The sequence below is a fragment of the Kogia breviceps genome, chromosome 10 (genome assembly GCF_026419965.1).
Source record: "Kogia breviceps isolate mKogBre1 chromosome 10, mKogBre1 haplotype 1, whole genome shotgun sequence".
Classification (NCBI taxonomy): domain Eukaryota; kingdom Metazoa; phylum Chordata; class Mammalia; order Artiodactyla; family Physeteridae; genus Kogia; species Kogia breviceps.
The window spans coordinates 55679963-55694261 of record NC_081319.1 but is presented as its reverse complement, the minus strand read 5'-3'; the positions used below and the strand labels follow the sequence as shown (position 1 = coordinate 55694261).

Sequence of the window (14299 nt, the reverse complement as noted above, 5' to 3'; positions counted from 1 at the left end):
TTCAGTCATTAGTAGGTGTTTCTGATGTGGAAAAAGTTGTCAGGTCCATAAAATTTACTTAAAAATAAGCAGATTTTCATAAACATTTATTATTCATCCAACTCTGTCCTGGATATTTCAGGTATGTCCACAGAAGCATAAAGCATTATATGGACCCCTGAAAAATAAAGGTCTGGTTGAAGAGACAGTCTCATGGGAACAAACAAATAATACCATAAAACAGGAAAAAAAAAATAATGCTAGATGATTTTATGCAGGCCATGAGCACAACAGCTATGCAGATTGGGGAGAAATAGCTGGTGGACAATGGGTCAGAACATGCAATTTGCCCTGGAAGGATCTATATTATTTAGAATGAGAGGCGCAGCTGGAGGACATCAGGGCAACATCACAAACTGGCAGCCATCAAGCTCAGTCTGCCTAGAGGAGTGTTTTCACATTGTTTTATAAAAACTCTAAGACAGTCTGGAAAAATTGATAAATATTGCCTGAAAATCCAGATTTCTTTCAGAAACGGTCAGAAGGCCTTGCAACATTTGGATCCCATTCCTTTGTGGTGACAATCCTCCAGCTGAGGCTTGAGTTGTGCAGGTCGTCAGAGTCTCCACCCTGTACACACATTACTACGCAACTAGCTTCTGCCCCAGAGATGTTTTTAGAGAAGGGAGAAAGGCGAAAACAGCGAGTTCAACTTTGTTGCATTTTTGAGATGACCATTCCATCCAAAGGGAAATATCTGATAATTCTAATTTTTCCAAAAGGAAATCATTAATAACTCTAAATATAAAAAACTCGAATTGGAGATTCCAGACTGAGGTTTGAGGGTGAAGGCAGATCTAGAGAAAGAAATATGAGATGGAAATACAAAGAAATGGAAATTCAAAATGTGATAATGAAGGAGATTTCTAATCAATGGTTATCACAGTGTGGTTCTTGGTTCTAACTTGTGAGCTTGTTAGACATTCATTTTCTTGTACCTCATCCCAAACAATCAAAACTCTGAGCTTGGAGCCCAGAGTTGTAAGAAGCCATCCAGCTGATTCTGATACATGTTCTTTCTGAGAATTACCAGTCTCATGGATATTGTAGCACTAAAACAAAAGTGGGCTAAGGATTACTCTTGAGGTGCACCCAGTTTTAGGAATCTAGAGGAGGAGAAAAGCCAAGTGAAAGAGATAAAGGGATAACTTGTCTGCAAGAAAGGAAGATAAGGACCAGGTTAGTGTGCTGCATGGAACCCAAGGGAAGAATGTTTCAAAATGAAGGTTTTCCAGGGGGTTAAATGGTAGTGAGAAGTCAAGGATGATGATAACTGATTTTTTTTTACTTATTAAGGAGTTACTAGTTAATTTTCAGTTATGTTCCAATAATAGAAGTCAGTATTTAGGATGTAATTAGAAATTAAGAAGAAAGAAGTAGCATGAGCAGAGCAATCATTCAAGAACACTCTGTCAAGGAATGAAAAGAGAGAAACTTGATGATCGCCAATGTATAGGAAGAAATGATCTACAAATGTTCAAGGGCAGGCAGAGGGGAAAGAGCCCTGGTGCTGGGGAATAAAGATTAAGTTTCAGAAAACATAGGTGATATATAGGGAAACAAGGGTACAGACGTGGCAGGGATGAATGGGAGTAGGAAGAGAGAAAAGGAGAAGCAATGGCTTCCTTTTTGAGACAGGAGGTTGGCAGGAGGCACTAGAGCTGAGAGGCAGACCCCATGCTCTGAAGCCAGACAGCCCAGGATTCTACTTTTGCTACTTCCTAGTCATGTGACCTTGAGAAAGTTACTTCAGGTGTTTCTGTCTCAGTGTTCTTGTCCATAACACAGCTAGTGACCACATCCAGGGCTTGTTGTGATGACTAACAAGAGCCTAGAAGACATATACGTAGAGAGCCTAGAAGAGGGGCTGGCTCATAGAAAGTGTTGTAAAAGTGTCAACTAAATAAAACAAATAGGGATGGACATTAGAGAGGTTTTGAAGGGAGGACCCATGAATCCTGACAGGATCCTTTGCTTCTGGTAAGAGATGTATTTAAAATCTCTGAAATCTGAAATCCACTTACAGAAGACCAGGACTGGGCCCTTGAAGACCAAATTGGCCTTGGAGTGGGATGCTTGACAGTCAACCATGCGTGGATGAACTAGGAGTGGACAGCAGTGAGAACCAAGGAGGGCCAGGGTCAAGACGTGGTTCACCAAGTACCATGACTTGTTGGCTGCTGGCTGGGAAAGGGGGAACTTGAGAATGAGTGGGCCTGTGGTAGTAACTGGAGCAGTGGGTACTGGTGGGAGGTTAGAAGACAGATGCATATGGAAAGGTAGTGGGGGCTGCGTGGAAGGGGCTGAACTTTGAGATCAGACTGAGCAAGGAGTTAGGTGTTGCCAGGAGGAGACTGGGTGAGTGGAGGAGAAACTGTGAATTGACTTGGAGTATAAATGAGAGGTCATATGAGTGTCAAAGTATATGCTTCCTAAGGGGCCTCTGCCAGCACGGAGAATGGCTCTATCAAATAATCAAGAGATATTGTTGTCCAAGTTATGCATGGACATTCATATGCTACACGGTAAATGTATAGGTAATAAAGCATAAGGTAGGCTTTAGTAAGACAATGGAAGAAATTTCAACGTGTCACCCATTGTACTAGGAAGTTTAGCACACACTATTTTATTTCATCTTTACAGCCACTAAAAAAGCAGACCTAGTGATTACACTATACAGATCAGCAAACTGAGGTACCAAGGTGTTGAGTAGTTTGTTTGTTTCACATCCTGTGGGTGGTACAGGTCAGATTCAAGTCCATATTTTTTTTAACTTCTTATTTTATATTGGACTATAGTTGATTAACAAGGTTGTGTTAGTTTCAGGTGTACAGCAAAGTGATTCAGTCATACATATACATGTATCTATTCTTTTTCAAATTCTCAAGTCCATATTAATTGGTTCCAAAGCCTGTTCTCTTTCCTCATTAGCAGAACAAATATTAAAGGATGTTAAGCATGCTGAAATGTGCTATGATTGGTTGTAGAAAGTACCCAAAAGGATGTGATTTGCCATCCCATTTGTTTGCATGGAAATCTCTTTCTTAACTACATAACATAAACACATAACCTAAAATGTAACCCAAGAGTTAGCAAGTTAGTGATTTTTGTTTTGTTTTGTTTCAGAATTTGAAAGTATTCATTTTCAGTCTAGTATATTCATTCCAGCTTTACTTCCATTTCTCATTAAAGAACCAGCAAAGAGGGCTTCCCTGGTGGTGCAGTGGTTGAGAGTCCGCCTGCCGATGCAGGGGACACGGGTTCGTGCCCCGGTCCGGGAGGATCCCACATGCTGCTGAGCGGCTGGGCCCGTGAGCCATGGCCGCTGAGCCTGGGCGTCCGGAGCCTGTGCTCCGCAATGGGAGAGGCCACAGCAGTGAGAGGCCCGCAAAAAAAAAAAAAAAAAAAAAAAGAACCAGCAAAGACACTAACCAGTTACTAATCATTATTTGCCTGCCAGTTATTTTTTTCATATTAGTACTCTAATTCAATCAAACTAGGAACTAGCAACTAGTTATTTCAGATGAAGGAAGAGAGTTACATAGACATTGCCCATGTGTTTTCTTTGTACTTTCTAAGAAGTCCCTGACAAAAATTTCAAAGCAGCTGTCTTTGAGTTGTAAGTTGTCATTATATTAGGTAAATGAAAAAAAATTATTAAGCAAAAACTCTGAAAAAAATTGCAGTCCATCTTTTTCAACATAGAATATCATTTGAACAAAAGCAAATGCTGTTTGCAGTTTTGAAAGTAGTTCTCCATGGCTGTAGAAAGTTCCCTCAGACTGAATTTTGCAGATAACAAACCACACATGCTTTGGTGTTTGTATGTCATTCTCTTTCTTGAAGTGGTGGTTCTCATAACACTATCAGCAACATCAGCATCACCTGGGATCTTATTAGAGCTGCAAATCCTTCAGGCCCACCTCTTACCTCCAGAGTCTGTATTTCTGGGAGTTGGGCCCAGCAATCCGTGTGTTAATAAGCCCTCCAAGAGATTCTGGGGCACATCAAAGTCTGAGAACCACTGTCTTAGAGTTGGTCAGATTGTAAATGCAGCAAGATAGCCCTAGGATCGTGGTGAACCTATCTATAGCATGAAAACAGTAATTTACTAAATAGTAATACATCGGTCTAAAAAAAATTTTTTTAGACTTGTTTTTCTTATCCCTAAGAAGTATAAAAAACATTTCTGATTGTCAAAATGTTACCCCTTCTTTAAACACTTCCTCCTCCTTGAAATTTTCTTCAATTCTCCCAGCTAGAAACTCTTATTTTGTTTTCTTTGAAGTGTGCTAGTCCAAAGTTGCAAATTAAAAAGGACATTTCGGTTTGTGCAATAAACTTGTGACATTTACTTGGTGTGGATTCAAGAGTATGATTATCTCTGGGGGGATAAAAAGAATGCCCAAACTACAAGGTCAAGAACCAGGTTCTAGAGTATTAGTTGTCTGCTCTGGGTGACACTGTGATACTTATTGGCCTCTGTTGTCACACACACATGTGGGTGACAGAGAACTTGGAGGTGTTTGGTGAGGGCATGGAAAGACCCACTGCCAAATCACTGTGTCAAGAATTTAAGGAAGTCTCATCTTCATTCCCTTTATCAAAGCTCACCAGACCTTGGATAAGAGGTTATTGTGTTAGTTTGCTAGGGCTGCCATAACCAAGTACCATTTAAGCAACAGAAATTTATTTTCTCACAGTTCTGGAAGCTAGAAATATGAGATGAAGGTGTCAGAAGTGTGATTTCTTCTGAGGCCTCTCTCCTCGGCTTGTAAATGGCCAACTCTTCCCTCTGTGCCTTGTGGTTTTTCCTCTGTGCCTTTGTCCTAATTTATAAGGATGTCAGTCATATTGGATTAGGGCCCATGCATAGGACTTGGTTTTACCTTACCTCTTTATATTTTTTTTCATATATCCATTCTTTATCAAATTCTTTTCCCACTTAGATTGTTATATAATATTGAGCAGAGTTCACTGTGCTACTATAAAGTATACCTTACCTCTTTAAAGGCTATCTGCCCGAATATGGTTACATTTTGAGGTGCTGGTGTTAAGCCTTCAACATATGAAATTTGAGGGGACATAGTTCTGCCCACAATAGTTATTCCTGGCTTTGACCACTTGTTTGTAGAATGAATTTGTTAATGACTCAGAATGTTAATGGGCTGTAGACTTGTTCTCTCGTAGATGGAACCTGGCTGATGTGGTCCCTCAAAGAGATAGTTCCACCACATTCCTGCTGGATCTCAAAAGCCATAGATATATCCCATTAGCATCCCCAAGTGCCAAAGAATGAATGAGCCTTCTAGAGGTAGGCAAACAACCACATTGGCTAAAAGGATAATATTCCATCCATTAAATAAATGTAATACCTTTGTTCTTGTCTTGGTATCAGTATAGAAGGCATGTGAAAAATGAGTTAGCTGGGAGTTGATTGACTGCAGAAACTATTTTCAGTCTCTGCCTGTATTACTTGAATTGATATACACAGTGGGTGATTCAATAAAAGGCTTTAAAAAGAAATTCTTTATAGAAAAATCCCACCGAATTGATGTCTTCATAATTGATGAAGAGTAGACCCATAATTGCCCTATTTTCTCCTCAGTTTTGGAAAATAAGAGATTCCATTAGTTTAAATGAGGCTTGTATGTGGAATAATCAAGGGTATCAACAAATGACTCAGTGCTATTTAAGAATAAGAATAAATGTCAGAAAGAATTGACTATTTCTTTAAAAAATTAAATGTAAATACTTTATTGACAAGCCTAGATAAACGTATTTTTTAGAGTTGATAGACAGCACATGAATTATAAAACTCAGTTGTGAAAACTCAAAATGTAGTAAGTGGGTGGTTATTGTGCATTGGCTTCTGTTTGTGATCACAAAGTCCTCTTAGACTATAAAGACAATGTTATTTGGAACCGGGCTGTGTTTGGAGAATTTATGGGCACTCAGGATAGTTGGTGACTTTGTAGATATGACATGGAGTTGGATATTTTTATATAGAAAAGTGCCCTAGCAGTGCTGTCTTAGGTGCTTCTCATACTGGCTGGAGAAGGCACTGAGCCCAGATGGAAAGAATTATGGTTAAAAAAAATATGTTCATTTATTTGTTTCCCCCAAGAAGTTGAAACCCCCCCAGGAAGTTGACTGTGGGTGATATTTTATCTCTTCTAGCTTCAGGAAGTGAAAACATAGAAGAGAGAACTGGGGACCCCACTGAGGTGTCTATTTCCAGGCATTGTTCAGTAATTGGGTCACATATTTTCCTCTAATGTCAGATTTTGCTTTCCACTTGTGGGTGGCATTGAAAAACAGAAAAAAAGCTTTCTGAAAACTTAAGGTCTTGATCTAAACTCCAAAAAGGGGAAGAGTAAATAAGTAATGTAATGTAAGTTTAGGAATAATTTTACCTGGGAAATATTTTTTTTCTTTAGAATATATTAAAAAAATATCTTTAGTCAGTAGTTTTTACTCTACTTTGACAAGACATAAGAGAAATTTAATACAATTCTTCACAGGTACATTATATGGGTGGTTTTTGTCTTTATGGTGGTTTTAGGTCTTTTCAAAAAAAAGTCTAAACTTGATTTACCTACATCAGTGGCTGACTTTGCAGGGCAGGGAGGATACAGCACCAGTCATGCAGAAAGTCCCTGTTTGTCATCGTGAGAGCTCAGACATGAACTAGAACCAATGGCCCATTAAATACCTTCTCTTGTTGTTTAAAGTATATTCTAGCTTTGTGAAATAATTGTTAATGCAGAATCTTGTAACTGAGCCAAGGACTGAAATTCCTGTAACTCCAGCCAGAGTAGAGGCTGAATTAACAAGTTGTGTTCTATGGTTTTGTGATTCTGGACCATTGGAAAGTCTCGCCTAGAGAGTAATTAGGAATAGGGAAGTCAAGAAACAGCATACTTTGCTTTTTGGCATGTGTGTGTGTGTGTGTGTGTGTGTGTGTGATTTTTCCATGTATAGTAAGTAGTATTGTAATACTTTCTGAATAATAAAATTATTTTTTTTAAGAAAAATGTTGCTTGCTAAAATAGTCACAAGTGTTTTCTACAAGAACTCATTTCACTTTTTTGGCTGTAAAAGACTGATAGTGATCTTTTCCATATACTGCATTTTATGAAGAAGAAATCCTCATAACAGTGATACAGTAGGACAACATGGACACCATAGGTTAAGACTCCCATTGTGAGACAGAATTCACAGTAATTTTCAATTTCCTCTTTAAGAGACAGAGATAAATTTTAATTCAGAAGGTAGTTATGGAAAAATTTCAGGAGTGGCTTTAGAAACAAAAGAAGAAGGATTTTTGTCTTAAGGGTTTATGTGCCTGATGTGAGATGGTTATAAATGTTCTAAATTCTTTTTCTTCCTCTGGTTTTTACTGCTTCCATATTGTATTGATGGGTGCTTTGTGTGGGGAAAAATGTTTCAGCAAATGTTCCCTTTTTTCTCCCTTTTTGTTTTCTTCTCTAAGATCCATATAATTTTGCAAATGTTTACTTGCCTGAATAGTCCAAACCTAGCAAACATCACTGTAGTTAATGGGTACGGTTATAGGTACCTTTAAACACTGTCTACTGAACACTGTTCAAATATATTATTGTACTGGTTATTTTCCTAAAAGAGAAACTCTTGGCATGAAATAGAGCTCTAAAGAGAGGCTGTATGTATGTCTTGGGGGTTGGGGAAGGTGGAAGGAGGAAGAATTTTGGGGAGAATGGGCTTGTATATACAAGGTGTTAAAACCAGTTCAAAGAGCATTTGAAAAGCTAGATATCTGTAGGCAACTTATAAAGGAACATTAGGATAAGAATGTCGGTTTAGATACAAAACTAATTAATGTTGAACATGGCAATAAGCTGTAACTTTAGGGTTATCTTTTCCACTGGACAGAAATTATTTGCATCTCTGCTCAATAAAAATCTACAAGTTAAAAAAAAATGAGGCAACAGACAGTTTGTCATAGTAAATAAACCATGAAAAGATTTGAACCTATGGGTAATTGTATGATTAAGTACAGTGAGAATATAGCTAATAAAATCCCAAACATTAAAAATAACAGTATAAATTATAAATGCAAATTATCCTTTTAGCAAATAACGTTACCTGCCAAGTTTCTTAGTGGAAGATTTTGACAGTCTAAGTAGTAGTGTTTTAAAGTGGGATTTGGGACAGAACCTTAACCCTTCCACTTCTTATCTACCTCAGAGAATGCCAAGGACTGGAGACAGTTTTATGTAGCAGATAACAGCAAGAAAGTGATTGGAAGAAAAGCTAATATTAAATGAGCACTTTCTCTATGCCAGCCAGTGTTATCAGCACTCTAGGTGAACCCCACAACCTTATGAGATAGAGACTGTTATCATCATTTTATAGGTTTACAAGTAGATGTACACAATTTTAAATAAATATCATCTAAATCAATATAAAAATAGATTTATATCATTATAGATGGTGAAATGATGCAAAGAGCACATAAGACTTAGTTAATCAAATATACCCTGGCTGAACTGAGATTTGAGCCATGGAAGTTTATTGCCACAATATATTCTTTTAATGACCACATTGCATTGCCCTGGAGATCAAATACGTGGATCCCCAAAGATGTGAAGGTTGATTGAACAAGACGACTTGATATATGTAGCTTTTGTATTTTACAGGCTGCATGCTATATTAGTTAAGTACTGCACCAAACTCAAAAATCCCATATTCAAGTCCCTATTGGAAGTTTCACAAATTATGTGATTTTGATCAAGTTAATGATCTTTTAGAATATACTTTCTTCACCTGCAAAATAGTAAGAGACACTTTCAACCCTAACTCTCTTGGATTTTGTTTACTGTAGAGTTATCATTGTAATGGTGCAGGAAGGGCAGGGGTACTAAAGATGCAAGTAGCTGAAGCGTCAGGTTTATGCTGGTGAAATCTGCCCATTTCAGCTTTGGACAGCTCCAGCCCAGTTGGACTGACTTAAGAAGGGTGGAGCTTATAGGTGGGAATCATCTCAGACTCCTTCCACTGATCTCATACAATTATTCCTGTCTCTATTGTGACCTACCAATAGCTCAGCTCCTATTGGAATGATTTTCAAGGCTATAGGTGATATTAGTATAATGATAGCTATTCCATTGGGGGAAAAAAAGAGGCAAAGGCATTTCTAGCACTATGCTATTTTCAACAGTAGAATTTTAATAAATGACCACTCCAGGAATTTAATGCTCCAAAGAATTAATGGTATAGTAAAAGGTGATTACAAATGGAAAAGAAACGTTGGTGGTAGGGAACCTAGTTCATTAATACACAGAATGTTTAATATTTATCCTATGTTCTTATACTTCCCTAGGAACATAGAATTAAAGGAAAACTTGCCAACTGTTTTGTGACCATAGCTGAAATCTTGAACACAAGATGAGTTGTTAATAAACTTGGTATTTAAATTTGCATTATAACTTCTCCATGTTCTTATGTTGATCTAGAGGCATCCTTCATGGAATCCTAAAGAAGGACAGGGTCTTAGGACTTACCTTCTTCAGTCCTATCATTTATACCTCATAAATAGGCTCAACAAAATTATTTCATTCCCCATATTACCCATCTTTGAAAAAAAACCTAGACTAGGTCTTCTGCAAGAGAAGATAAAATAATTAAAACATTTGTGATATAAATATATAGATATATTGTGGTAGAAATTTTATTGTAGAGGAAGCACCATGAATAACCTATATCATTGATTATTTACAGCAAACCTTTATTTAGCTTCTATTACCAGTGGTGTTAGGCATGGAGAATACAAAACTCAGTCCTTATCCTCAATTAACTTACAGTATAACTAATACCTTTTTAATAGCAAAAAAAAAAAAATCCTATTTATCCTACAACCTCCTAGGAAATCACAACATTTCAATTTAACCCTCTCCCAAATCACGAAAAGTGATTGTTCCAATTCTCATTTTTACAAGTGAGAAAATGGGCTTGGATAAGTCATGCTGAACTGCTCAGAGTTACAGCGCTAGGTAAGCGCCCGAGATAGACGCAGGCCCTGATCAGCCTGGCTCCAAGGCCTGTGCGTTTTTCCATGAATCCACAGAGTGTGATTTACTTTGATCACAATCACACACAATCCCCTCTTAGCCACCTATGACAGCCCGACGGGTTTATTTTCGAAGGCTCAACCCAGCAGTTATGTAGGCAAGGAAGCCCATTCTCTAGTTATAAAGAGGAGCTGGTGAAAAGAGGTCATCCAGCTGTGAAATGGGGATTCAGAGCTGGTTTTCTTGGTTTATTCCTGCTCAGTTGTGTGTGCACCGATGTTTATTACGGTGTTTTAAGTGTCTTCATTGGGCTACAATAACATGGATTTTTTTCTTTTTTTCCTCTCTCCCTCTCTTTCAGGTATGGAAAAATCGTATCCACAAAGGCAATCCTTGACAAAAACACAAATCAATGCAAAGGTATGTGTCAGGGCCTTGATACCTGAGCTTGCGCCTGTGTGTTCCACTGATGGCTCCTCCTAGGCGAGGCCCAGGCACCAGCTAGCTGCACAAGGATCCCAATGTACAGTATATGGCAACCTTTTTAAGCACGCCGAGGCTTTGATGAGTTGTATTTCTAGTAACGTTGCTCATTAATTGTTTTTCATTAACAAACAAAATGAAAATCACAAATCAGAACAAGTATCAAATTGCTTCAGCATAAAACTAAATTACGTTCTAACAACTTTGGGTTGTCTGATTTGAATGATATCATCAGTGATACAAATTGATTTCCTATATAAAAATGAGGAACTCTGGGGAAAACTTTCCCATGCAAAACACATTCTCATTTATCTGTTGTTTAAAGCTTTAGCTACATTGGTTGACTAGGAATGAATTTACTGATGGGCCCATTGTGTCTCAGTTTCAGCTGTAAGCATCTCACAGGATCTCAGAATTTGTATCTTATCAAGGCTTCTTTTTATTTTCCTGGAAATATTTCTGAAGTTATTTGACTATATCTGTGGCTTATGTTTTTTTCATGTCTGGGAATCCAGTACTCTTTTAAGGGCTGCATTCATTTATTTGTGAAATCTATATGGGCTCTCTTGCATGACTAAGTTCATACTGGAAAACTGAAATCCTTTTTGTAACGTGTTATATGTTGTTTCTCTAATCCAGTCATTTTTATAATACCAACATCAAGAAATATGGTAGAGCCAAGATCATTCTAAACACTGCCCCTATTTTATGTACAAATATAATGTGTACACGTTTTCGGAACACTTATACACTGAGAGTATATCCTGGCTTGATTGGGTAATGATCAGATTCAATTCAGCAATTGAAGAAAAAAACAACATTCCTTGTATCCTGTAAATTCACAAATACCCCAGGTATTTAGCTACTACAAGACAAAAATTAATGAGACATCATTTCTATCATCTAATAGTTCAATTTCTAGTTGAAAAGGAAACCACCAAGAAAACCAAGAAACTAATCTTAATATATGTGTTAGGATCAGTATATCAGTCTAATATATGTGAGAGTGTAACAGTGATATCTATAATACAGGGATCCACAAAATACTATGGGAGGAGAATATGGAGATTCCCTTTTGGGGAATGAAGTTTGTAGAGGCAAGGCAGAATCGATGGCCTTGGGAAAGGTTGGTGTTCAGGAGAAAGAATTTCAGAATGTAATTGAGCAGACCCATATAACTAGAATAGAAAAAATGCCCAGGTAAGGATATCGGTAGAAAGAAGGAAGGGGCCAAGATTTTGGAGGCATTTGTAAAGTTATCCTGGATATTTTGAACTTAATTCTGTACACAACCCTTATATGTTTTTTTGAGCAGAAATGATATGATCCTACCTGTGTTTTAGAAAAGTTATTTTGCCAAAGTGGGTGAAACTGAGTTACAAGGGGGAAGAAACTGGAGGCAGAAAAAAAGCAATGCACATTTGAAATCCATAGATCACAAGGAAAATGAGGAAAGTCCCTCAGGCACTGTTAGAAAAATGGAAAGGGGGTCACGTGAGTTTTCAAAGGTAGAATTAGATATTTTCTATAAAGGTGAAAGGATGTGGGCAATGAAACCCACATGTTGAGCTGTCATTGTTGGGGAAGAGGGCTGTGTCACTGACTGAAGTAGGAAGTCCAGAAGTAGTAGTAGTGGGTTTTGGGGAGAGGTGGTGAGTTATGTATCAGACATCCTGAGCTAGAGGCCCTGGTGTAGCATCCCTGTGGGCAAGGTCAAGGCGGAGCTACAAGAAAGCTCAGAGCTACGATGATGACCATAACCAAAGGAGCAGATAATAACACTAAGGATAACTTGTAGGGGAGGTGGTGAAGTGGGGTCCATTAGGGTAGGCAGCTGAAAACCGAACCTTGGAGGACATATACGAACAACACTGGGCCATGACTGTGAGATATTCTTCACTCTCAGCCCATGGGAAGCATGTGGTGTGTGAGAAGCTTTAGACTATTAATTCTATCACTTCCAGACATACCTGACCGATTCCCAAAGTTTGGGGTAAAAATATCTACAGGAACAACCAGAGATAATTGAGGCACCCAACTCAGGCAGTCAGTAATACTGATTGAGCCCCAGTCACGAAGGCAGATGATTCACAGACAAGCAAGCCCTGTGACCCTCAGTGGATCCCATGACCTGCCTGATCCTTGGAGTGGTCCATATGGAGGGACCCTCCACTAGGCAAAGGTTTGCTTGGGAATGCAAGTATCTCTTGTCACTGTACAACACTGGTGAAGCCAAAAGGGTCCATTGCTAACCTGGAAAAGCTGTATCTTAGACTATAATCATAAGGTTTGAAGAGGAAGGGGATGTAGCTGAAACGGATTGTCAGAGTTTCCATAAAAAATTATCTCTTATCAGTGGGGTGCTGATCTGGACAGATGTGGTGGGTATACTTACCTCAACCCCTAACACTCCTGTCCACATCTTGTAACTGCTTAGTTAATTTCCTCTCTCTCTCCAAAGAAACCTTTAGACTCAGTGAAGACAGGACCTGTGTAATCTAGAAAATGTATCTTCAGAGAAGGGAGTTGCAGGGGAATGCTTGACTGTCTATTGGAAATACTCGAAGCAAATATTAGAACATATCTCTGTTTTGATGTCAAGTTTCTGTGTGTTTTATGTGTGTGTTTTATAATGTACCTGTTGGTATAGTTTTATAAATCTTCATGTTTTAAACACATAAATGTATAAATATTGAGTTTGCTGCTGTAAGATATTTTTATTCATAATAATATGGATGTAAAAAGTAGTTTGGAGACTACTGGTCTCAAACGTAATAAGCACTGATAAATTTGGGAGGAGAAAGTGGAGGGAGGGAAGGAGGGAAGAAAGATAAGGAGAAATAAAGGGAGCGAGGGACCACAGAGCCCCCTCGGGACATCATTGAAGGAACGGCAGTTAAGGATGCTTTTATGATTTTATGTTAGACCTTTTGCCTTGAGGCTCATGTCAAAGAGGCAGGTGATCACACGGTCATTTCACACTAATAAAAGCCTCCAGTGGTATTTTCTGGTCTCAGCGTTTGGAGCCTGTGGATGGCAGTGGTGACTGAATCACATCTTTCACCAAGCACATGGGGCGGGTACCCTAAAAGTAAGCCCTCGTGGTCAGAGAGGTACTACTGCCACTTCCATGTCTGGGGAAAAATACTACTTTAATGATATTTTAAGTCCTATTTAGAGTATTATTATTATTATTATTATTATTTTCTTCAGAAAAATGGCCCCTGAAATAGTTACAGGTAGAAACTCCATACAATTGGGAAGAGAGAGCAATTCCATTTATGGAAAGTTGTTTATAGTCATTGATGAGTGTGTGAGCAAGTTGCCGAGGTTGGAAAGAAGGTCACTGTGAATTCAAGGAGCGGATGGGACCAGGCACCAGAGCAGCATTGAAGTATTGATTTCAATAGCCAAGAATTGGAGCAGGGGTATTATTGGAAAAAATGGGCTGATGCAGAAGGTATTTGTGGGGAAGTAGGAGGAATGATACCAGGAGTCTGTAGACCATGGTGAAAATGAAGGTGCATTGGTTATAAAATGTTGTGAGGTGAGATTTACATTGGAGATTTTAGGTAGGAGGGAAGCCATATGGAGTTAGGAGCAAGGAGGACTCCCCACTTACACGTCCAGTGGGAGAAGGGATGGTGGGGGGAAAAAACACACTTGGGAGGGCTACAAAAGCCCAGTGTCCCCAGAATAAATCAGTTAATGATTGGAAGCATGCA

General features: G+C 38.5%; 1 protein-coding gene across 4 annotated transcripts in view; it reads left to right on the top strand.

Annotated features, from left to right (window-relative positions):
- The window catches only part of RBMS3 (RNA binding motif single stranded interacting protein 3), a 1499266-nt gene that overhangs the window by 996155 nt on the left and 488812 nt on the right, over positions 1–14299 (top strand). For all 4 annotated transcript variants that reach the window (XM_059077389.2, XM_059077380.2, XM_059077384.2 and 1 more), the window contains one exon: positions 10453–10511. In XM_059077389.2, coding sequence (XP_058933372.2) covers positions 10453–10511 — 59 coding nt within the window. The remainder of the gene's footprint in view (positions 1–10452; positions 10512–14299) is intronic.